Source organism: Anas platyrhynchos, chromosome 7, assembly GCF_047663525.1.
Source record: "Anas platyrhynchos isolate ZD024472 breed Pekin duck chromosome 7, IASCAAS_PekinDuck_T2T, whole genome shotgun sequence".
Lineage (NCBI taxonomy): Eukaryota > Metazoa > Chordata > Aves > Anseriformes > Anatidae > Anas > Anas platyrhynchos.
Window position 1 is genome coordinate 24,532,165 of NC_092593.1, and position 25,770 is coordinate 24,557,934.

At 38.8% G+C, this 25,770-nt stretch overlaps 1 protein-coding gene and 1 long non-coding RNA gene across 7 annotated transcripts in view; one reads left to right on the top strand and one right to left on the bottom strand.

Annotated features, from left to right (window-relative positions):
* The window catches only part of SESTD1 (SEC14 and spectrin domain containing 1), a 55,539-nt gene extending 34,797 nt beyond the window's left edge, over window positions 1–20,742 (bottom strand). The window contains exons 1-4 of one of the 5 annotated variants that reach the window (XM_038181966.2): window positions 20,417–20,741; window positions 17,590–17,651; window positions 7,006–7,085; window positions 1,003–1,111 (exon numbers count right to left, since the gene is read on the bottom strand). In XM_038181966.2, the coding sequence (XP_038037894.1) occupies window positions 1,003–1,111; window positions 7,006–7,060 (164 nt within the window). In that variant the 5' untranslated portion in view covers window positions 7,061–7,085; window positions 17,590–17,651; window positions 20,417–20,741. Of the gene's footprint in view, window positions 1–1,002; window positions 1,112–7,005; window positions 7,086–8,848; window positions 8,874–17,589; window positions 17,652–20,097; window positions 20,288–20,416 lie in introns of those variants that run through there. The other 4 variants (XM_027461091.3, XM_027461089.3, XM_027461090.3 and 1 more) reach the window with 4 other exon arrangements.
* On the top strand, window positions 20,737–22,506 carry LOC119717450 (uncharacterized). Of its 2 annotated transcripts, none has more exons than XR_005266991.2 (2): window positions 20,737–20,974; window positions 21,072–22,506. It is a non-coding gene; the product is annotated as an uncharacterized lncRNA (long non-coding RNA). The 2 variants fall into 2 exon arrangements; XR_005266992.2 differs by having other exon boundaries at window positions 21,099–22,506.
* Window positions 22,507–25,770: the final 3,264 nt, after the last annotated feature.

Here is a 25,770-nt window from a genome sequence, read left to right on the forward strand (position 1 = left end):
GCTGTTTGAAAAACCCTAAGGCTTCCACAGCTAAAACGCTGTTCAACATACACGTTTTGATGTTTTACCTGTAAACACACTGAACTTATTCTTTGACACTCTCTACCTAACCAGAGCTTTTTTATTTTTCCCCAACAGCCTTAAATACAAAAAGAAGTTGGATTATTTAACCATGTTTTTAACACATTTGTAGATTCCAATAAGCAAAGTGCACTAAACATTCTTCAGTTATTCTTATTTCCAAAAAAAAACATACTTAAAGGGATACAAATATTTAGTTGACGGGCTTCTTTCCTTTTAGATAAATACAAAGCAACTGTAAAGACCAGTCTCTACATTTTAAAAAACAAAATGCAGCTAAGCTAGGGCCAAAAACTGTCATAAATTTACAGAGTTATATAAGCAGAACATAATTATTTTACAGTGAGGACTGAACAACACTCAAGTCATAATTCAGCACATTTAAGCGGTATTAACTTTAAACATTTCCATAAACTCATTAACTTCAGTGAGATTTCATCTATTTTTAAACTCAGCGCATGGTTAAGCTCTAGAGATTAGCGAGAGTATGCATATAGCAAAATAAAAAAAGAGGAGAAAATTTACTGTGGGTAAATTCAGCAACTGCAATGCTACCTTTGTAAGCTTAAGAATTTCAATGGTGGCTCAATTTAGAACACAATTCAAATGTACTGTCATTAGAAATAGATAACCAAAGATATACAAAGAAAGGAGTGAGGAAATACATAAGGAAAACAAACCAAAAAAACAATACAACCAAAGCCAGATATGCAGAATGAAAGAACTTTGACAAGCCTTAATAGATGTTTTTTTCAAACATATGTTTCTAATTAAATCAAATTGTATCACATTTTAAACACTTACATAAAATTTATTTTGTATTGAAAGTCACATCGAAAAAAAAAAAAACGAAAAACAACAAGAGACCCCTCCTATCACTGGAAAAGCACGTAGCCCTGAGCCAAACACCTTTGAAATCACCTTGGAATGCTTAGCAGGTAGTCTAGCGTGACACTCAGCTCATCCATACTCGTCTGCTCAAGGCATAATGGAATTGTCAGAATGAGGCCACTTCTTCTGTCCTTCCCTCCTATTTGGGGGATGAAAAAGTCATTAAAAAGTTAATTTAAAAACAAAAACAACAAAACCAAAAAACTTAGTAGCTATACGGTCTCAAAACACACCATAAATCTAGTATTTCAAGTTGCTGTGAAAATCACAAGTGAAGTTTCTCCTCAGACTTGACGATTCATTCACCTCACTAACATTTAATGCATCACCAAAGCTTCAGAGCATAGATCCCATTCATACCGGTTAGTCTTTCATCTAGTGCTTTCAACATAAACAGCAGCCTACATCAAGTTTTATAGAAGCATTATTTTTTCATATCTAGATTCCTTTTTCCAAAAAGCATTTCCTAAACTGTCTACACTACCAGCCTGACAGAGACATGGTAAGCTTCTAAGATGAGTGAGCACACTGCAGCTCTAAATGTAACATAGGACCTCCTGGAACACCCATTATACAAATATGTGGATCTTTTTACCACACAGGCTGCCCCTGGAATATATTCTGATTTGATAATTCAAGCATCAAACTTGTAAGATTTCCATACCTACTTACAAACATGTAACAATCACCTCACAATTAAGATAAATACTTCAAGCCAGTTGCTTTAATCTTTGTGTGTTTTAAACCCTTCTAATAGAAGTTATACAGGCAGTAACAGCCACAAAAATACAGGAAAACAGCAGGGAAAGTGCTAGCCTCACATTTTTACTTCTATGACAAGATCTAGTAAGATCAATTGTTAAATGATGCTGAAGTACTACATTTAAGTAGATTAAGTAGAATGTTCTACAGCTGTGGGTTGGGTCATTTTTGATTACACAGGATCCAGAAAGTCTCTGGAAAGTATAGTTTAAATGGAAAAAGAGTTGTGGGGTTTTTTTTTGTTTGTTTGTTTTTGTTTTCAAAGAGCTGAAATTTTCTCTTTGGTCCTCTCCTTTCTTTTTTTTTGTGATGGTCCTTTGGAGAGACAGAAATCGGACTCAATGATCCTTGTGGGTCCATTCCAACTCCGATATTCTGTGATTGCTCTAAAAAACTGACTTTTGAGTCACATGTCTATAAACCAGCAACCAAAATTGATTTGGACTCGGTTTTATCATAGTTTAAAGTGGAAGTTAAGCCAAAAATACTTAATAGAACAAGATCACATGAAAAATAAATACTGACACAGCTCCCTGCTATGTGCTTCTATTCTATCAGAAAAGTCAGCCAGAAAATCTTGTAGTGTGAAGGGAACCAGTCAGGTATGCAGCAGACTCTTCCATATTCACTGCATCTCCACGTACAGGGATTGGGCTGGTGATCTTCTGAATGCACAAGGCCTTGGGATCAAAAAATTTGTCGTAAATAGCTGTTAAGTTAAAGAATTAAATTCAGTAATGGGCCAGAGGTAGCTGCGCTATATCTTTCCACATAATCTGGAGCAGCTCCTATCTAGTTTATGTATTTGCTAGTTTGAGCAAATCAGCTTATCTACTTTTTTCTCTCTAGCCTTAAATCTTTTAATGTCTATAATCAGCTAAAAAAAACGTCATTTCAGACTCCAACTATTTTTATTAAATTTGTTGTTCAAAGGGAAACAGGATAAAAAGTAAAGGAGAAGTGGAGAAGGGAACTCACACATGAAATAAAAAACACGAATGAATGTGAACAGACTTCAGAAGGGCCTACTGCTTGACTCCATAGCTTACTACAGTTTTGCTTTAATTACCAGGTGTTTGTACTTAAACACTAATACCCATCTCTAGATTAAACCAGCTTCAAAGTAAGTTTCTCACAGTCTGGATCATTTTAAAGGCTTTTCCATTTTATTCAAAACTTTAAAAAAAATTAACGTATATTAAAAAATCAGTCCAAAAGCATGGAACCGTTTCAGTACATACAAGGAGGCAGCTAGTAACTTCAGATTTTAAATATGTAATTGTCATGACCTTGTTACAATCTCAGCTTCATCAGGGATGACAAAGAAAAGTAATTTTTCCTGTGTCCTGAGGGGGGGCAAAATTTTATTCTCAAATTATGAATGTGCTGTTTATGTTGTTAAAGCCATTAAATCATGGTTTTGCCTTCCCCTCTCCCCCCAAAATCAGGACTTTTTTTTAAAAAAGCAGAACTTTTTAAAAAAAAGAGCAACAGCTGTGGAGAAATAAGACAAAGCACACAAGTACAGCACAGTAATGCCTGCATATGTATATATCTAAATTGGTGTAATTTGAGAATTCCCCCCAAAATGTTAGAGATGCAAGTGTGATAATGAAAAGTTTGTTTGCACAATATACGTTGGCATCTTAATTGCAATGTTTTCGTTGCTTCCAAAGCTGCCCGAGCTCCACAAAGAGTATTGAAGATCTACTGCTATTCAGGTGAGTATATTCCACATCTTCAAAATTACTGCTTTATAGGTGGTCTATTCCAACAGTTGTGTCCTTTCCCCCTCCCCTTCTTTTGTGCGTGTGTGGGGGGGGGGGGGGAGGGTGGGGGAAAATGGGGAAATCAAGGGAGGGGAGGAATTGTTGGCAAACCAATAACACAGATTTTAATAAGTATTTCTAAACATAAGAGTTAAAGAGTAGTACTACATTAGACAGGATAAACAGGCAGATCCTTTCTCCAGAATCCATGAAGGAGTTCAAAGTTTAAAGGAACAGTTGTTTACAGACTGTTCATCCTCGTCTGTTTCAGGCCAAAAGCCTTTTCAGTCAGAAAGCCTGAAAAAAGGATAGGGGGAGGGGAAGAAAAAAAGGAAGGAAAAGTAACTCAATCCTTAAAAGAAAATGGAGATTTGTTCTCATCTGCACACTTGGAGTGGAAAAAATGATTTCTCCTCATTGCCTACACTGGTCAGTGAACCCACATTAAATCCAACAAATTAGAGGAAAATGCTATGTGGATGTAAAACAATACCTCAGAAGCCATACTGATTCAACAATAGCTTGATAGCTATTTCAACAACAAGAAAAAAAAACAGAACATTAAAATGAAGAATGAAGCCTTGCCCTGTGTGGTTGGGCATCGTTTGGTCTCTCCTTATCCAAAAAGCTGTGATTTTTTTTTTTTTTTTTAAAGTTCTGAAAGGCAGGAGGACAGCAATTTTTAAGAAATTGGAAAAAAATGGTTGAAACTAAAAGCTGTAAATTGCAACAGCTAATTTCATAAACAGCTCAGGTGCATCAAGATGGAAAAATATGAAAAACTAACACAGTAAAGAAAAACTTCACAAATAACCATAAAGATTAAAAACACAGAATGGACAGAAGCTGGTGATCAAACTGAATGAGCTCATGATAAGAAAAGTAATAACACCAGAAGTTATGAAGGCATTTCCGTAAGGAACAACTGAAAGTTGGCCTTGATCTGACCTCCAGAGTCAGAAACTACACGCTGAGCAATGCATGCCATGGCAGCAGCTCTGGATTTGTAGGTATGGTATCTAATGCTCCCTCTTCACCACCTCCCATGAACTTATGAGTGATCTTGAGGTGGAGGCCTAAAGATGTTCATTTCATTGAAGTTATATGCAGTGGGGACTGGGATGGTTTGCAGAAACATGTTCTTGCATTTATGCAAAGTTAGTCTTGTCATTGCTGATTCACAGCTGAAAGACTTGCTCTTCTCCATGCTATTTCTGGATTCACGAGACTAGCACCAACCCACGCAAAGAAAGTTAACAATTAATAGTAGTTCATATTTAGTTTACAGACTTGAAAGACTCCAGTGTTGAAAAAGGCCTTACAAATCAAAATTTAGAATTATCACATGAAGTCTACTTGTGTAAAATATTAGCCACCCAGAAATTTTTACTCTTATACCTAGATTAAAACAGCATTTGATGAGCCCAGAAAAAACACTTCTTTTGTTCAGTGTAGGATAGCCAGTGATTTATATAAAAGCTAACTCATTTTTACCCATATAAAAATCATTTTGACTCAAAATTTTAGTTTTAAAAGAAATACTGAAAAACTGAGGATTTAAAGAAATATTACCCTAAAAGTACCAGTTAAGAAATTATGGTTATCATACAGTCTACATTTGCCCATATTAACACAAACTATTAAATTGAATAAAAGTAAATTGCTCTTTTATCTTAGCTGTATGACATTTAACATCCTTCTAAATATTTGATTCCATAAGCATTCACTACCACATTCAGAATACAACGCTAAGAGAGAAACACAAAATCCAATTATGATTTTAGTCATAATAAACTTGGAATTTGTCTTACAAAGAAGCACTACTCTCAGGCTAAGTCCTTAGGCTTAGAACTAAAACCAAAAAAAACCACCATGGCAAATCACCATGACGTGCGTCTTAACTTAGAAGTGGTACAGTTTACAAACTGAAAACTGAAAAAAAAAAATACATGTAAGCTAAAGAAAGAGAAAAGTGAAATTCCATAATTTAGTTTGCACCGAAGTGGTTCTTTTTGTTGGTGGTGTTTTTTGTTTTGTTGTTTTTGTCTGCACATCATCATGAATTCCAAACCTGATGAGACACTGTTCCACTAGAAACTGTGTTCTGCTTCCAGAAAAAGAAGTCAGTGCCAACATTTGTATCCACATAATTTAAAAATAAGAGGCTTCAACATACAAACACCGGAGAACTTTTCCCTAAAGTATAATTTTTTTGATTTTAAATCATGGCTTTATTTATGAAACTATAGTGAATAATATTGCTTTAGAGACACAATAAACTGGTTTGTCTGCTGTGTTCCTTTACTTACACTACAGAATGCTTAAAAGAACTAATGCATGAATCTTTACCATTTATTAAATTAAAACATTCATTAATACTATGCAATTCCAAAGAGGTCAAGCCTATTACATAAGTTCAGAAAGGTTGCTAGCATTTACCTGGTACTCAATAAATTACTTTTCACCTAAGTATATCTATATTTCAAGGTGGATCAGGCAGCTTTAATGGCCAAGCTGCAAAGGCACTCTAGTTAATGAGAATTTCCTTGTAGTACAATGCTGAACAACCAACCATACTATGCATCTACTGATACTATTGAAGAAGTTACCTGCTATTCCAGACTGCAAATATATGCTGATTTTTTTTTTTTAAATTAGTTGTTTGATTTCAAGTTCCTTCGGACAGTGAGCAAATTCAATTAAAAACTACTTAAAAAGGAATACCCTTCCCTTCTCAAGTGAATTGGCAGGTTAAAATAGACTGGCTAAAATAAAACAGAAGATTTAGTTATTGCAATACTTGTCAATTTGTAAAGTTGAGGTGTTTTCTACAAATTAACTACCTTCCCTAAAGCAGACATTCAAACACCAACAACTAAGACAGTTATCTGTAACAGCATAGAAATCAGGAAAAGAGTATCATTCATCATTTCAAGCATTCCCTTTTGTTTTTATTTTGCTTGTGGAGATGAGAAAGTTACATTTAATTCAAGACTCAAGAAGTTAGAATACATAAAAGAACAGTCATTTCAACCTTGCCTGAATTAACTAGGTAGTAAAAAAAAAAAAAAAATCCAAGTGTCGCAATGCCTGGCTAATTCTGCTTCCATCTACACTGGAAAAAAGACAAGGATGACAAGGAAGGAAAAATTTTCTAAAGGAAATCCTGAAACTAACCACCTGCATTTTTAATACCACTTACAAAACAAAAAGTGTTATTCTTGGACATCTGCTAAATTATCATTCTTTTACTTATGTGCTGCAACTTCATGACATCAGCTTCATGGAGTTGAGTTACGGGCTACAGTGTAAACAAGTGCTAAATGCCAACTACAATAGCTTGGCTACTAGATAATAAATGTACACAGATGCTTTTGAAATATGATAATATGCTGGCCTATAATTCATTTCCATTACAAACATCCAATAAATAGAAGAAAGCAAACTAAAAATCCCATCCATATAATGCAGAAAGGAACAGATTGAGGAAAACAAACTGTACCTGAAAGAAATGCCAATTTTTTCTTCAGAATGGGTAATATTACTGACGCTTCCATTCTACTGCAGCTAATTTCCACAGCTCTGAAACACAAGAAATTGAAGTCACCAAGCAGGGAAAATCAATTGCAACATTTCACTAGAAAGCACACTGGCCAAAGCACTTTTAGAAAGTACAGAACGCCAAAATCACAAATCAGGTCATTACACATAATAAATTCAAAGCACTGTAAAAAACAAGGAAAAAATAAATATCTACATGAAAAATGCATAAGATGATAAACAAGTATATCTTCCTCCTCCTCATAAAAAAATAAAGAAATCAAAATGAAATCTCAACCAAGGATACAGAAATAATTCACATAAAAGCCTTATTTCCCCAAGTCCACTAAAGTACAATTAATTTACACATAAATCATCTTTTTGCTCTATCATTCAGATATAGAAAGTGTGAATAAGATTGGTACTCTCACCCACTTTTGGGTAGTCTACCTTAAATTACCATGTATATTATCATTAAACACCTTATGCCACTGTCACTAGCATGCCATTAGAAAGTCTTCAATTAAAGAAAAAACAACCAACAGCCAAAATGAGCAAGTCTAGCCTACAAATGGAAACGCTTCTGCTCTTTTTGTCTCCAACTCCCTTCTTACCTTCATCTCATTTCCATTGTGTTATAAATCACTTTTCATTGTGATTATTCCTCAGTGTTTTATTGGCTATCAGCAGCATGCTAGAACTACAAGCTCCTCTTCTAGCCCACACAAAACATCAACTGCCATCTTCCCCTAAGTATCTCTGAGTTCATGCTTGTTTTTACTACATGTATGTCCTATTGTACTATGCAGCACCACGTACAGTGCTTTCCTGGTAACAAATTTACTTCATCCAGCTTTCATCATTCATACCCTCCCATTACCCCTGCACCAAGATCAGCATCACAATTTTCAGATTCATTTGTTCTTCCCAAATAGACAAACTTTCTTCAGAGAAGCATGTAAAGACAACTCTTCCTGACACAACTGAAAATCCAGTTGTGAAATAATTAAGACAACTTGCTCACATTCCCAAGAAAATCACTAAAGCACACTGTTTCTTTAGAAATTGGTTTGATGCTCAAACACTACTTTCCACCCCCCCTCTATTTTAAGTGTCACAAAAATGGCATGCAAGTTCATGAAATTTATTTGTAGTTAAAAGCACAGAGAAACATTTCATTTACTAGGCATAAACTAGTTACTAGTGTATTAAGTTTACTGGTTTTCATAAAAATCTCAGTGCTGAAGTAAACAGATACATTTTCTTGTGGCAACATATAACCAAAATTATATAGAATAACTATATTACAAGTGACTCCTACTGATGATTGTTTGCTAAGCAGTTGCATGAAATGTTAAGTTTCAGTGACACAGAGACAACTGAAACTATCAATAACCCAATACAGGTCATGATATATATTGAGTAAGCTAAGCAGCTGAAGGAAGTAGAGCAGGAGCGAACTCTGAACATCAGGATACAGTATTAACTTAGACAAACTAGGTAGAGTAAGTTCACAGAAATAGAAGGATAAATTTTGACACAGACTGACTAGGGTCATCGCCATGCCAAAAACTGCAGCCTGAACACTAGTAAATGACAAGCTGCAAAAGAGCAGAAACTTTTAGGAAAAAGAAGATGATGAAGAAAAAAAAGTATCTTTAAGAATACAAATGGTAAATGAGAAACAACTTTAAAAAAAAATCTAAATCTGCATTTTTTCCAAACATGCCAGAGATGGTGACGAGTACCCAAAAAGATACATGTATGTTTTAGACAGGACTCTTGACTGAGTGGCTTTTAATCACCTTGGATGAATGATATATGGGCTCCACAGATCACGGACTCCATGGCAGCTCCACCAACCTCCTCTAAGTCTGGATCTATGTCTGGGAAGGTACACTCCAGTCCACCAGTCAAAACAGACAAAAGGCTAGGATATGATCACCAAGATTTAGCATCAGATTAGCTTTTTGTTGCTAACATTCAAACTGGGGGGCCATAGTGCTTCTTGGATAAAATGGTGCCAAAAATATTTCAGGTGGCATTCACTATGCCAAGAAAAACTGTCCATTATTTTGTCAATTTACACTTTCCCAGTATTTGACAACCCTGTCAATTTACTACTTTATATGTTTCTACGTATATATCTCTATTTGAAGATTAAAATTGCTGCCATATATTTTGTCAGACTCTTTTCTTTCTGTACTTGTGCCATGCACTTAGTTTCACTCAACCCCAAGCAAAACAGCACTCCTACAGTAACATGCAAGCACAACAACAAATGACTGTCACTGCACATCTTTATCACACGACTTCCATCCTGAAAGAATGACCACCCACTCCTTATAACACAAATAAAGAAAAAATATTTACCATCTCATAGTGCACAGTAGCACAATGCAATTATCTTGCACCTGAATTCCACCCCAGCCCTACAGAGAATAAGAACTACAGACATTCATCTCGGCAGCAGTTGACAAACAGCATGCTGACTTTCTTCCCTAGCTTTTTAAGGAAACATGAAAGCCATGGAAGAGAGACCTAAGAAAAGAAACACAATGCTGATCAAGGAGAAAACTTCACTAATACTTTATTTCCATACATTTCTCATGATGTTCCCACTGAGATAGTGTGACTGTTATTTTACATTAACTCCTACTGTGTAGCTCACGATCACCACCCCAGTGGGGAAGATTGTCTTTTTGCTATAGCTGAAAGGATAAAGCAAGACCCAGAGCTCCTAAGCATTTCTGATTTCAAACAACATACAAAATTAACTCAATCCTTACGTGATTAAGTTCATTTCCATCTCAAACCAGAAGGAAAAGAAACATACACCAAACCATGTCCAGGCACAGGGCTTCAGACTGAGACCTGAAGCTTGCTGGGCAATACTGTATTTATGTATACAAATAACATTTTTCCTTGGAAAAGGAACAGGTAAGAGAATCAAGACTAAGTAATCTAGTGGAAGGGGGGAAAAAAAGCCTCAAACTGAACACCCAAGGCAAAATACATTAGTTCTTTTTTGTTAAAGCAATAAGCTTCGTTGCAAACAGAAAGAAGCCAAATGACTGTTTTTTATCAGGAAACAAAAATAACTCAATAACTTTTTACTCTACTTCCCTATTTTAATGTGTAAAGATTCACAATGTTCATTCCATCCCTTAATTCAAAATCTCCATATTTAATTGTCTTTTTCATCAATTATATAAAACATTTCACACATTACAGAAAGAAAAAAAAAACAAGTTCTGGCTCTTTCAGGAAACTGAGTCTCAAGACAGCTTGCACTTTAAACAATTACTCAGATAAGCATCCTATTAAAGCTTCCTGCATGATTCAGGCAAAAAATTGTGGGCTATTTGTTGCATAAAATAGCAAACTCAAGAATGACTCAAGCAGACATTTTTGCCTCTCCACTACAACCATGCTCAAACCATGCTGTGTGAGTGATTTAGCTTTGACACTATTCATTTTTCTTTCTTAACATGTGGAACACACACCTGGTAATGATTTTTCCTTTTTTTTTTCCCCAAGAGGGATTTCAAACTTATTACAAATGGCTCTGTATTATAATCAACAAAGAAGGCAAATTTGCACACTCACACTTCAGAATTTCCATACTTTCACATATGAACAAAAGCTTGCATCAGCTTAGTGACTTTAGGGAACACATTACTTTGCTGTTGTAAAAACACAGATTTATTTCATATTCAAGTGCTGCTTGGTTTTCTGCCACAATAGTGGTACTGTCCACAGATTAAAATAGCTCATTTGTTCAGCATTTCCTGGAACCAACGGAAGCATTTTGTTCACTGAGAGTGGAGGGAGGTGAGTCAGAGCTATGATAATTTCAAACACCTAGCCTTTGTTCCAGAACCTCTGGAAGTTATCAATTACCTCTCTTCTGTGAGAGCTCTGATTTGTTCTATCTAGAAGAGAGCTCTTGCAACAGAAGACTACCACAACAAGCCAGATAAAAACCTCCAGAACTAATGTTTACTGTCTCTCACTATTCTTAGCCCACGAGAGAATCTCAGGTTGAATTAAAACTAAATGATATTTTTCTACTGGAAAGTGAAACAGTTTCAAGAGAGTTGTCATCTACTTTCCACTGGCAGCTGTCAAAGGTATTATTTTTTTTAAAGTATGATGTTAAAAAAAAAAGTATATTTAGTACTATTAAAAAAAAAGTCTTTAACTTGTTTGGAAGAAGACAAAATGGCAGTCTTAAACTGACCATCACGCTTTTTATTTAGTATGAGGAATGAATGATGTGATGCTCAGTATTGTAACACTGTCTAGCTGAAAGCTGCAGACCCCCTGCCTACTTTAAAAATTAGAAGAAAATTAAAAAGAAATAATTAAAAAGGGATTTGGACTCAGGGAAAAAAGCTAGAGGAAAAACAAGTACAGTGAAGAGAACAGATTTCACTTGCAAAAAGATAAGTGCTTCAAGAGGCTGCATTTTACCATTCCAAAACAAAGACTAACTTTTATAATCCTTCGTTATACAGATATGAAACGAGTTAAAGAGATTAAATCCATTTGCTCAAGGTCAGAAACAATCTAGAGTGCTGTATGCCTACCTCCCTTCTACGTGGCATATGGTATTTTAATTGGCTAAGTTATAAAACTTGTGTACACAGGAAACATGCTAAAAATAAAAGAAACACACCAAAGAATCTCACTGAACTTGTTTAGAATGACCTGGGCTTTCAGGTTTTTAAATCAATACATGAATGTTCACCTCCAACAACATATTTGTTCATTTTTAGATTTCTATGGAAATACAGCAAGATTAAATCCGGACAATATCTGTATTTAAGACCTAAACATTTGAAAGGTGTTCCAGAGAAAAAGAAGAAAAGAAATCTCTTCCCGTCACACCACAAAGCATAAACTAATTCTACCTGAGAATAAAATTCTCTTGAAGACATACTTGAATTAAATAGATATAGTTTAGGGGTAGGAAGAAGGACTGGAGAGACACTAAGTTGTCAAAAAAAATATAGAACATAAAAAATGCAAACTATTTTAGGCTGTACTCCAATGTGAAATCAAATCACGACTAGGCAGACTGCATTTCCTGTCATTTCTAAGCTCTGGAAAGCTAAGCTCTGGAAAGACTGTAAATTACTTTTTTTTTTTTGTAAATTTAAAGCAGTTTGAAATTCTAAAAATTCTTTTAAAAAATTGAAACAAATTCACAAAAAGGGCCTACAAATACAGTTAAAGTGTGTAATTCTGATGAAGAATATTGTTTGCTCTGCATATATCTTCAATCTTCTACAATAAAACTAATCAAATAAGAACCAATAATCAGACACCGTTTAAAATGATTTTAAAAAAGTCTGCTGAAGAGAGAGGGCAGATGACGCTGAAGGTCTTGCACCAACCTGATGACTGGAAGTAAGATGCCTTGAGGATGCTACAGCAAACCTGACTCTGCAATTAACATATTTTCTTTCTAAGCAATCCAATGGGAACCACTGGTAAAAACATCAACAATCAAGATGAATTCAGGATCACAGAGAATTAATACACACACAATTACTCAGAGTTGTTAGAATTGAAATGTTCAGCATAGTACACAGAGCAAGATCCTTAAATGGATTAGTCTGTTCATGAGTATCTACTGCAAGTTTCAAAGAACAGGTAATTTCATCATTTTCTCTTCACGTATCAGACAATGCAACATGGCTGGTCTGCTAAACAGGACCAAAACTCAGAAAAAAATCTGGTTCCCATTCCTTGTTCTGCTATGAAATATACATATGGCTTTCAGCAAGTCATTTATCCTTTTTAGTCTTCATTTAATCTCCCCATCTGTAAAATGGAGATGTTATACATTAGTTCCCTTTTTACAGGAGTATTGTGATGTTTAATTCATTAACATTTTGCAGACTTGGGAGATTATAAGGAGTTCCATAGATTTGCCTATAAATAACCAAGGAGCAGATGGGCAGCTACATTCAAAACTGTAGCAGCTTGCAAGTCCAGGCACAAACAATAGCACAAATAACAATAGATATTCTGAAGTACTGCAAAAAAAAAAAAAAAGCCTCAATCGTATAGGGCGAAGGTGTGTTTTTTTTTTTTTTTTTTTTAAATCAACTTCAGAATTGCAGGCCTTCAAAATTAACAGCTTCATTCCCTGAAACCAGCATGCAAGTTCTTTCAGACATTAACTTCAACCCACAAAGTATTAGCCCAAACAACCTGGATAAGATTTTAAAAGAAAGTTCATACATTCAACACAAACCTCATGTGCGAGAGAGAAAACTGAATATCACAATCATCTACATAGATTATTATTCCACCTTCCTTTAAAGCTATGGGCGAGACAACATCATAAGTGGCAAAAAGTCGAGAAGGACACAGTATCTCCAGCACTGATACCTCAGGGAAATTTGAGAACACTAAACCTACCCAAAGAGTTAGAGAAGACTGTAAACATTCGTTACCTTTGTCTCTAATTAAAGAGCACACAGAACTGGGTCACTCAGCTGGACAGTTTCAAATTCACCATAAAACCTGGTAGATGAACATCAGCTTAGGTACTCAAATGCAGATAACTAGCATATTAGGAGCAACTACTTATTCATTTATTTTTAAGTGTCAGAGTCTTTTAAGATATCAGAAAAAGAAAAAACCTGCATTTTGAGATAATTTTTGTTTCCAACCATTTTGTTCAGTCATAAAATGATTATTCTTCTTGACCAAATCAGAGGAAAAGAGAAGGCATACTAAAATTTTACATTGTGCCCGATTTTCAAATTGTACCGAAAGAAAATACTCCCGATCTTCCACAAACTGTTAATTCACACTAAGGGGTTAAAAAATAAAAACTATAGACTCAGATTTCATCAGTATTTAAATGTATTTACTTTGAAAGCAAAACACAATCATACAATGCCAGTTACATTACAGACACGCAATTAGTACTTTAACTCAGCAACTCGTGACAGCAGATGAATGCCAATTGGAAAACATGCCCAACTTTTGTTTAAATTTGTGTTAACAGTTTGCCAAGCCATCAAAAAGCACATTGTCGCAGACATATCAAATGTACTGGGAACGAGTACTCAATTTCTCCTGCCCCATTTTCATCTGGACATTGAAGTCCTAACTTACACACTTCGTCAATTAACTACAGCTAGCAACAAAATTTAGAAGAGCTGCATCTAACAACTACTTCCTCTATTTAATCCATCTTCAATATTCGTTTCCCACCCTCTTCCTCCCCCTCAACATTCTGTGAGCAGTGAAATGAACGATGAGTGGCAAAACGAAGTGATGAGCAATTTAATGAATGGTGAGCAAGCAAATGGAGAACAAGTGAGTAAGAGCAACTATGCAATCTGAGAAGAGGTGCTCCTAAGTTTTAACTTTGATCTCTGTCACCCATTCATTTCACAGAATGAGAGCTTTTCCTCAGACTTGGAGGAAGTGTCAGAGAGAAAGAAGAGGAAGAGCACAAACAATTTAACAAGCAACCCACAGTTAGGACACAGGGTACCTATACCTCAATCATCTCACAGAATAAGGGCAAGCACAGGACTATGCAGCCTGGTGTTCACCTTTCTGTAGAACTCCATAGTTGGCTCTTTTAGGATGTTTCCCCAAGCAGCAAAAGACTCTGGTCTACCTTATTCCCTCCCTTGCAACAGGCAGCCAATGCAGTAGAAGCTGCAGTCATCTGCAACAGTCCCAACTCACTTCAGAGCACCATAGAATAAGCGAAGCGAGGCAGTTTGGGGGATGGCTTCTTCCATTCCTTCCTACTTCCCAATAGGTCAGTTGAAATGTTATGTTCAAAGCATAGCACAAACATTTTTTTCCTCCCTCATGACACTTCGCTAATTACCATAAAAAACACAGGTTCAGCTCTTAAAATGTTACTTAGTTGGAAACCACGTGGAAACATAACAGAAATCATGTAGATTGTAAACTCCCACACAGAGATGGTTTGAATTTCAGGTTGTAAAAAAATAAATCATAGAATAATAGAATAAACTGACAGACTCCTCTAGCTCCCTCTACTGAAAAAGAGAAAAACAAACCAACCACCATAAAAGCTTGCATGAAAGAGCTGGCCAAAACAAATCCCTTATCACTAGTTCTTTAAATAACTGGCCAAAACCAGTTAGTGATGAAAGATCAGAGAGCTCTTATGCCTTCAGTACTTTATAAAGCTAACTAAATAGACAGTAGGAGGAAAGGGGTTGGACAATACCATAAACAGCTGTATCAAAAGACAAAGTCAAAAGACAAACAGCTGCACCGATGAGTGCAACTGTTGGCAGTCTAGAGCAAATGAAAAATAACTTTTCTCTGGGGGTGCCAGATTAGAACTTCTTGTTCCTTTTATCACATTTGTGCAAGAAAACAATCTAGTTCTACAACTTCATAACAATACACATACTTGGCATTGGTTACAAGTACGTGCAGCTCAGGCCCTCAGAATCACTTCTCAGCCCAGTATAATGTCACTGCAATTACATGGAAGCAAAAAGAAATGCTCTTCTAAACTGAAAGCCAGATAGAGTCTGGGGCAGGGGCCAAGGGGTTGTTTGAGAGGGAAGTCGAGTGGGGAACACAGACATAAGCAGAGCAGACAAAAGCAGTTAGCCTTTTTAGGTGGAGAAAACTAAGCCTAAACAGAAAGAAATGAGAGGCTAACAAAGAGACTGTTTATGCATCTCTAAAACTTCATGTTTGATATCTGACAAACAAAGTTACTAGCTCCAAAATAAATCTGCATGTGGGCCTCAAAGCACCATGAATAATTTCCTCTGTATTTACAAATAATATATATGGGAGTGGCCTCCTTCCTCAAGCCCCACTGCACAGCACAGAAGGTAGACACAATGAAGACAATTAAAATCCCTACAGAAGGAATAAATAATTTGAGAACTTTGCTAATCTTAACCAAACATGAAAGTAAAATAGATGATTGAAATATTCCAGAGCTGGGCCATAAATAGCTTCCATGCACATTTGTAAGTTTCAAAATATTTCAGAACTACAGATTCATTGCTATACAAAATAACTGTGCTGGCCTTAAGTTACTGTGTGAAAGAAATAAATCTTAAATCTTTCCTTAAGTTGAACAGTTATCTTCAATTTTGTTCTCATATGAAAAATCCTGAATGTTCCAGCTCCAAACCACAAGAGAACCTGGCCACAGCAACCACCTGCAGTAACCGCAGCACCTCTCTTCCATTCCTTCACAATAAAACATACAGTATTCCACCATCATAAACAGATGGTCACACATTTCAGAGAACATGAAAACCAAGCTCAAAACTGCTACCTGAAGCATAGATGTAACAAGTATCTGTGTAAAACACATGAACTAGGGCTGAATTAGAACATATCATGAAAGAATTTGCGAATACTATGCTAGCATAGGGAAAAACTGACAAGAGTATGAGTATACATTAAGTTTATACTGATTAGAAACTATTGTTTTCATCAATACACAATACCGTATAAGCCACAGCACCATTCATCTATGTATTTGATGTTATTTCTGACCCGCTCCCTTAAGAATGTCCATTTATTTTCGTTCAGCCATATAGGCAATTTAATGACCAAAACAGTATGTTAACATCAAATCCATTTATCCTATGATTCCCTTTTTTTACCTTATTTTGTCTGGTATATATTTATCCTTTAATGATACCTTTCTAAGAACACATCTCAAAGTCAACTCTGCCAACACATGAGAACGCAGAGTTTGTCTCTGCATTCTCATGTGCCTACTACATCTATCTCCCTGGAATCATTGCTGCTGCAAAGCCCTAAGTCACACCTTCAACACCTCTTAACTATTGTAATTTCCTTAACACGTTATGTCCTAGCATTCCAAACTTCAGCTTGTCCAAAAACGCTGCAGCTTGTCTTCTCTCTTCGAAACAGGAAAACAACACTCCATATTCATTTTTATTTGTTTCCTGTTGAGTTTAGTGTCTCCCATAAGGATATCTTCACTTCAAGATCTCTCATTCTCATTTAGTCTAAGACTAAGAAGTCTTGCCAGAGGGTTATTCTACTTGCTCAAGTCTCTTATTTTTCTTCTGTACACAGGCTTATCATTAGCAGAGCAGAAACAATTTACCTTGATGCTTTTAGAACTCCTGTCCTTATTCTCACCCACAATCACAGCTCTCTTTAGAATGCAGGTGTCTCCATTCTCTTGAGTAAGCATCCTCTACATTTGAGAGCACTGCTCAGAAACACTAACACTATGAGACAATAATTGCACTACTTTATAATGCCAAAGACAAACTGCGAGCATAACTTCAGTATCTCAAGTTTCAGTTTAGTTATATCAGGTTTTAAAGATTTTAAAACATCACAAGATGAAAAAACAAGTAGGTAAGTTAAACACAAAAGTAACAGCTTAAAAAGAAGTTCGTGTAACACCAGCTGCAAAGAGTTTTCAACACAGCATATTCATCAGCTTCATAAGACCCAAGTAAGTCACATGAAGTTTTTAACAATCTACTTTTCAGAACAGATTGATCTTTCTTACCATTGGTACTGGAATACACCACTTTCTGTAGGCGTTAAAGTTTGAGCTCCAGATCCTGGATACTGCAAGTTTAAATTTAAAAAATACATTTTTATTTGACCATATTTTTCAACACGAATCCTGAAACTAAAATTTTATTTCCTTTGGGACTGAAAACAAGGGTTTATTAGAAAGTTATGTGATAAGGAAAACAACTTCTCCACTACACATTCACAAATACTTATATGCATCCAACTTGAGTAGGACAGCAGGAATCCCATATTTTCTACCAAAACATATGGTAGACATCAACATTGTTTATAATTAGCAGGCAATGCTCCTGAGGCAGCACCAGAAGCAGTGGGAAAGCAACAAGAACCAGAATCCCTGCAGCACGCTTTCTAGCGGAGGTAATCTACACAATGTTTTAGCCAAAATGAAAACACTGTTGTTGTTGTTGTTTGCTTGTTGTTTTTTTTTTTTTGTGAAAAGAAGATGAATGTATTCCGACAAATTAAGTTAACTAATACTAAAAAAGTAAATTAGAAATTGAACTCGATATAATCCCTCTATGTATTAGAAAATGCAGAATTAAGAGATCAGCATTAAATGAAAAACCTTAGCAAATGCTTCAAGACTTGCATGAAATTTTGCAGCCATGATCAAACTCCACCCAACAATAAAATCCAACAACGCAGATCTGTGTTTATTGTATCACAGGTGAAGCCAATACATTGAACACATTTCACAGGTATTTATTCAGCAGCAGCAGCTATTACAGCACTCTCTCAAAACAAGTTTTAAGTTCATAAAGAGAGATATTACCAGAAATTTGCCAGTCAGGCAAATACACCAGAAAGATAGACAGAAAGCAATAGTACACACCCATAGATCAGGAACAATAATATCAATAGTAAGTGCCCAAGACAACTTGAGCAAAGATGCTGGGGAAGACCTGTGCCACTGCTAGATCCTTGTGCAGGCTTTGCCTACTTTATCAGGAGCTGCCTACTATAAGTGTGCCTTATTTCCCCAAGGAGTCATTATCACTCAGGGGATAAAATTATTCCTCTTCACGCTCTACTCCTAAAAACTTTGCCAGTCATATAGCATCATCATCATGAGTAAGCTCACCACTGACAGATTTAGTATCTTCCACAAGTACCTCCCATTCCCCTCCCTCTCCAGCAGCAGCAAACTGACACTGACCTGAAATTTACCTTACCCCTGCTGCTGGAAAACAGCAATCAACACCAAAAACATGTGCATTTCCCTTCTTACTGTAAGCTTTACTGAGCAATATGATTCCAAAGCTAATTGAGAATTAGAGCTTATGATGCAAGGAGACATCAGGGTACTGTTTCCTATAAGACACTCGAAGTTTTCTTAATTTCCATTTCTCGGAAAAGCAATGTTACAGATAATCTAAACTGAATAAAACATCAACCGTGTTACTTTAAGAAAAACAGTTGGCTAGGATGATTTCACCGGATTCTTCAAGATGCAACATTTTATGCTATAAAGAATTGTGCAAACCCCCCAGAGCCATCACTAGAAGCAACACTGTAATTGTCTCTAGTTCTGTTTGTTTTGCTCTTCCTCACAAAACAAAGCACAAGCAGCAGGCCTCTCTGACCAAGCTTCAGTTCTACTCTGTGGTCCACCTTCCCCCTTCCATCATTATTAAGTTTGTGCTTGGCACGGACAATGTCACTAGGACTATAAAGAGACATACATTCAGAAAAATTAGAGCACTTACTAGCACACAAGTTCATCCCCATAGCTGTCCCGTAATGTAATCATGGTATTTGTTATTTACTATGCACTGAACCTTATCAGATATCACGGAACAGGGAAGGGGAAAAAGCAGTGCTTCCTTGTGACAGTGAATTTTAATGAGGGAACAGAGTCAGCATCCAATCGTTAGGACAATGCAGGCACCGCAGTGCTAAGAAGGCAGCAGACCAGTATTTCCTTTGGGATGAAGATGAAAGACCAAATGACGAGAGCATCTATTAACACCAATCTGTGTAAGTACTGCCAGTTTTGCTTACTGAGAGGAAGAAAGAAATTCATGAAGCACAGTGCCACACTGCAGCAATCCACACGTCTTAAACAGTTGCATCCACGCAGTGACACACTGTTTAAGAGCACTTCAGAGCATCTCCTGCCCACAACCATCTGCCTGAAAGGCTCTGTTAGCGGGTATCAAGAGACGCTACGGTTACGGAGGGAGAAAAGGCAAAATCGCTAGACAATAGACTTGCCAAAAACCCAAAGAAACGGCAGCCACGGCTCTGAGCAGCCCCTGCTTTGGCCGTGAATCACCTCTCCCGACCAGGCAGCGCTTCCACGCCGAGGCAGCGCCCGGGCCGCGGCTCCCGGGGCGAGCCCCGACGGAGCTCCCCGGAGCCCGGGGCCGGCAGGGAGCCGCCGCCCTGCGGCGCCCACACAAAGGCGGTGGTCCCCCAGGAGCCCCCCCATCCCCACGCACCCCCACCCCGCCGCCGGGGCGAACAATGCCCGGACCTGTTGCGGTTCCCCCGGCCGGAGACCCGCGAGGGGCCAGGGCAGCGAGCGGCCAGGCAGCCGGCAGCCCGCCCGCGGCGGGCGAGGAGGCGGCGCCGCGCGGGGAGGCCGGGCGCGCACTGCCCCCGGCCACCGCCGCCGGGCCCGGCCGCCGCCGCTCGGTGCCCGGCAGGGCCGCGAGGCAGCCGGCCAGCCGCCGCCGCCGCCGCCCCGTGCAGCTCCGCCGCCGCCCAGGGAACAAAGCGCGGCCTGGCCGCGGGGCCTGCGCCGCGCTCGGGGCTGCGGCGGGGGAAGAGCCTCCGCCCGGGCGCCTACTCACCGGGCTGCGGCGCTCCGGGGGCCCGGCCGGGCTGGAGGCTGGAGGCCGGCGGCAGGGCGGACGCGGGGCGGAGCCGGGACCCACCCGCCCGCTCCGGCCGGGCTCGCAGCGCCTCGCTGGCCCGGCGGCGGCCCCCGGCGAGGGGCGGGCGGCTCCGACCCCTCCCCTGCCAGCAAGGAGACGGCGGCTTGCCGGGGCCGCCCCCGCGCCGCTGCAGCCCCCGCCTGCGGGGCGCGGAGCCGCCCGCCCCTGCCTCCTTCTTTCCCTGCCTCCTTCTTTCCCTCCCTCCGAGCCGCTGCGCGGGTCCCGGCCCGGCCGCGAGCCGGCGAGGAGAAGCCCCACCCCGCCCCGGCGGCAGACAATGCGCGGCCGCCGCCCCGCTAGGGGGTGCCGAGCGCTGGCCCCGGCCCTTCGCGGCCGGCTGAGGGGGCCCGGCACCCTGCGGTAAACGAGGTGCCGCCAGGGGTGCTGCCCCTTTCTCGTTAATTACTGAGGGCCCCTGTAAGGAGCCAGCCTGCGGGCGGGGTGTTGGACGCCAGCTGATCGGGGTGATCGCAGGTGAGAAGTGGTCTTTGATAAAGGCGTGGGCAGAGCCGTTATCTGCTACCTCCACCTGTTGTGACCTTTTGACAGCGGTGTTTCCATCACCACACAGCTAATGATCTGTTTCCCCGGACTGCAGCTGATAACCTCTCATCTTGACCCAATCCTGGATGCACATCCTGAAACTACATGATGCCAAGACTAAAATAATTCAAGCACAAATGTGCAAGCTGGAAAGGAATCCGAAGAAAACCAGCCGGGACTCGTCTTGCTTTCAGTCTAACTGCCCTAGGTCAAGTTGCTGTCAGTCTTAAATCTCCTGCTGAAGACATCATTTTTGGGCAACGTAATTGCTCATAATAAAAAATAGTATCTACAAACTTCATCCTAACAATAATCTTGCTCTTGTTATTTGCAGAATGATTGACTATTACTATATCTCAATCCAAGTATGAGAACTGTATCTAACAGAGGCTCCAACTGCTTGGTTTCTCCCTTTAAAACAGTTTGCAAAAGCACCACTGCTTTCCCTGTAGCTGCCAGTCAACATCTGCTGTAGGACTTGCCCTCAGCGTCCCAGTTGGAGCACATCTGTGGTACTGACCTCATCCCTGGCCTCCGCTGAGTCACAAAGCTGTCCCTCTCTCAGAGAACACAACCCATCGGACGTATGAGAGCTGAAGATAAAGAATTGTCCATGTCTCCTCCACTGAGGGATTTGCTAGGATAGACTCTGAGATGAATAATTTTGTTTGAAGTTATACTGGAAGTTCAGAGTTGTAGTTAGTGGCCTGTGCCATGCAAACTGCCAGTAAAAAGAACTCACAGTGTATTTTTGTATCAAGGATCAATCTGATCAAAACAAGCCTGCATATATGTTATAATTTTCCAGCAGCCATGCCAGATTTACTCAACTATGAATAGAAGTAAATAGGCTGAAAACATCCTGAGCCTTGGGAGCTGTGCTGTGTGCCAGCACAACAGAGCCTTTGTTACAGGCAGAGCCGTGCTCTCACAATGGAGTTACTGCTTCCAGCTTCAGCTGCTGCACTTCCAGAAAAATCAGTCATCAAAGAAAACCAAACCAACCCCCACACACACTTCTAGTGGGCAGCAGCTCCTCACCATGACACTGGTCCCAGGTGCCACCAGGTGTGATGGTGGCCATCCTGCGCAGCACCCCATGCCACACTCAGAGGAGCCTCCCACAGCTTTCTCTTGCTCCACTTAGTGTTGCTGGGCACAGCCTTGCACCAGGCAGGCTGGAAATCCTCCAGCTGCAATGATTTACTCTGCTGCCTTGCTTGCTATTTGCTTCTACATCTCCATGCAGTAGATAGACAATTGTTTTTACCTGCAGGTCAAAAATGACTGTGAAGAGTTAATTAGCACAAGCTAGCACTATCTAGCATAAGTAACCAGAGATATACGTTGCAGACCATTGCATTTCATAAATTGTACATATTGTAAGTCAGTAAATAACCTTAGGCACTACAGTTAGTGTAGGCTGGCAATGATGAATTGTAAATAAAAAACGGTGAATGTTTTCTATGTGGCATTTTATGATCATAACAAGATGGTATCGTTGTATTCACGGGTAAGCAGCAAAGTTATCTACTACTTTAAAGCCTTACATGTTTGTCATACGGGCAGATTCATGTTGGCAAAACAGTGGGAAAAGTCCCTCCTATGTTGATAAATATTAGAAGGCTTCGTAAGTGAAACTGACAGAAACATAAGCATTCAGAACACATTCAAAACATCACAGAAACAAACAAAAGATCTGCTACAGTATTCAATACGTGAACTACCACTCAATGAATTCTGAAGGTAGCACATTCACCTGCTATTAGCATAAAAATTTGCAATGTTCTTTTAAACACAAATGATAGTTTTTAATCGTGAACCAAGGAGAGATTGGATCTTCTGAAACAATTGCAACAAAGCCTTAAATCACACTCATAATGGAAACCACACTCAAGTTCCCAGGTAGCCCAAACTAGTGAGATTGCATTTAATGACCAACACAGGCTGGCACTCTGTGGGGGCAACAGGCTTTGAAGCACCTAAATTTCATTATGATCATACTTCACAAAGAGTGTATAAAACAATGTTGTAAATAGCTATCTCATGTTGGCAATAACTTTGAAGTTCATCACTTAAAATTATTTTGTTTTTAAAGATAAAACCTTTGTTTTACAAAGGTCTTTGCATGAGTGACATATCTGTAATGAGACAGTAGTATGAATCTTTGCAAGGTTCCGAAGAAACTGTATTTTGTGTCTTTTTTTCATATGCTTTGTGCTCAGGTGGAAACAATAAGACATTGATCTCATTGTATCCTTCTAAGTACTATTATCAGCTGTTGGATTGCACGTCCCACAGCAAGCTCTGCAGTGACTTATTACTTTGTTTAATTACTTTTTATCTTCTAAAAATACTTCATAACTTGTCCTTTCCTTTCTACTGAGGAAGTAAGGTCTTTCTTGAGAAAAATAAAATAGAAGCCTAAAAGCTGCATTACTTGGGTTAGCTACCTGAGAAATGTCAGAAATGTTTCATGGGAAGAAAAGCTATCTGTGGTCAGTGTCCTGCTGCACACATTCCTTCAACACAGTTTCCTCGGGAATTTATTACAGCTTGCAAAGAAGAAATAGTTTCTGCCTGTCAACAGACCCTGAGCCCCCATAGTACAAGGGGAACATGCTCCTTTCTATGCAGAAAAATGGTCTACCAGCTCTGGCTTGAGTCTCCATGTGACATAACAACGGTATGGATCTTGAGCTGGTCTCTGTAGGTTCAGTGGGAAGGCACCTGACAGCAGAACAGAGATGGGCATGCCTCAGGTCACCTTTGTGCCTGCTGGGGAAGGAGATGAGCACCAACCTACCTGTCCTGTTAGGTGCTTGTGCCATCCCACAGAGCAGGTTTGGTGGGTTGTCTACAGCTTACTCTGGTGATGGATGGCTCAGGATGATCAGGGATTACTGCTGTGGTGCTTGCTGAAGAAGAGAAACTACTGTGCTCACCATACCGGTTATCATACAAGGCATAACAGTTCTGAATAAAAACAGGACTCTGAAGTGCTAACTCTGGAAGTAGTAGAGAGAGCACTGGTCATCAGTGATGCTTTTGAATGACTCTTAGACGAAGTGCCTAATGCTCTCTCAAGCAGTGCCAGAACCGCACTGCTTGCTTCTTCTGCTTGCATACAAGAATAATAAATAAAGAAATAAAGACTTTTCTCAGGAAGCTTGATTACTTACTGACTCCCTGCAGCTTGCTCACTCTTTGGCCATGGGGTTTATTAGCATTTGCCTATTGAAAAAACTATATGCAGTACCACCAACTTTTCTTTTGTTTACATTAGATTTACATATAATTTCCAGCTTCAAAATGAACTGCTAGCAAGTATAGCAAAATGTTGACAGGATAAAGGTGGTTAGATGATGACAAAAGTCAAAAATCAAGGAACAGGATTTTTGCAGTGTAGTCTTAGATGGCTTTACACTTTTGGGCACATTCCCCATATTGGGTGATTCTGGAGTCTGGCACAGTTCTCACCAGGAAGAGTTAACAAGTGTGTTCCTGAGAAAAAACAAAAACAAACAAAAAAAAAAAAAAAAAAAAAAAAAAACAACAAAAAAAAACCACAAATCTTTGCTTTTCCTATGTGGATCAAACTGGGATCATTTGGAAAGGGAATATATTGAAAGGAGAGTCTCAATAACAGTTTTTTTTCTGTAGTGTAAAAATAGCAGATCTACCTATGATCTAAGAACTGGTCAGTTACAGAGTTTAGATACATATTTTTAAATAGTTTCATCTTCTTACAGGCTGGATTTCTAACTTTATAAACAGCAATTGGCTTCCAGGGTGTATACTAACACTAATCACAATCATTGTGAGACACAGTGAATCGAAAGAGGATAAAAAATATGAATTATTTTTAGAGGCAATAACTCAGAACTCCTTGCTGTCTTGCTCTTGCTCTCTTTCTTTCTCTCTCTCTTAAAAAAAAAAAAAAAAGCCATTCTTAAGAGTAAATGCCTAGGCTGTTTAAAATTCATCACTGTGTCTGCTAGTCTATGGATAGTCTTAAAGCTTCCTTGCTTCATAGTTTATTATATTTATTAAGCATTTATGAGTCTTAAATGCAACCAGTGCAACCTTTGGTGTAGAAGAGTGGTCATTTTACAGCAATAAGGTGTTACTTGGTGTTCCGTTACTCAGTATATGGTGTTCACCCCATGTGTCAGAAATCCTCTTCAAGAAGGACAGAATTTCATGGCTAAAAAAATAACAATTTCACCAAAGAAAGGAATTACATCTGTAATTATAATTGAGAAGTAAATTATTTTGGAACGTGTGGAAGTAATTTCTCATTGCTTTATCAACATTGTTGTGTGCAAACTTAATACTTTTTGAAAAAGTGGTCTCAAATATAATTCATTGTTTTGATCTTTAACCTTAAAATGTTTCTGTAAGCTTAGTCAGAATGGCCAGGATTTTCAAACACATCCAAAACTCTTGGAAGCTAATCACAGGACTTGTTTCTAATCCACATAAGTGTTTTAAAATCCCACTCATTGGTCGTTGTTTTGCACTGTTTCCAAGTATTTTGTAACCCTAGGGCTTCCTGTGTCACTTCTCTGCACACATGCATCAGAAGTCATGCAAATCAGGTGGCAATGCTGACGTCATTCAAGGAGGTCACAGGCATTACAAGTAGGTTGTTAAAGTCACTCAGGCCACTTTGGTAATAAGGTACTATTTAAGCAGAGTATCAGTAGTACTGTCTAAACCAAAGT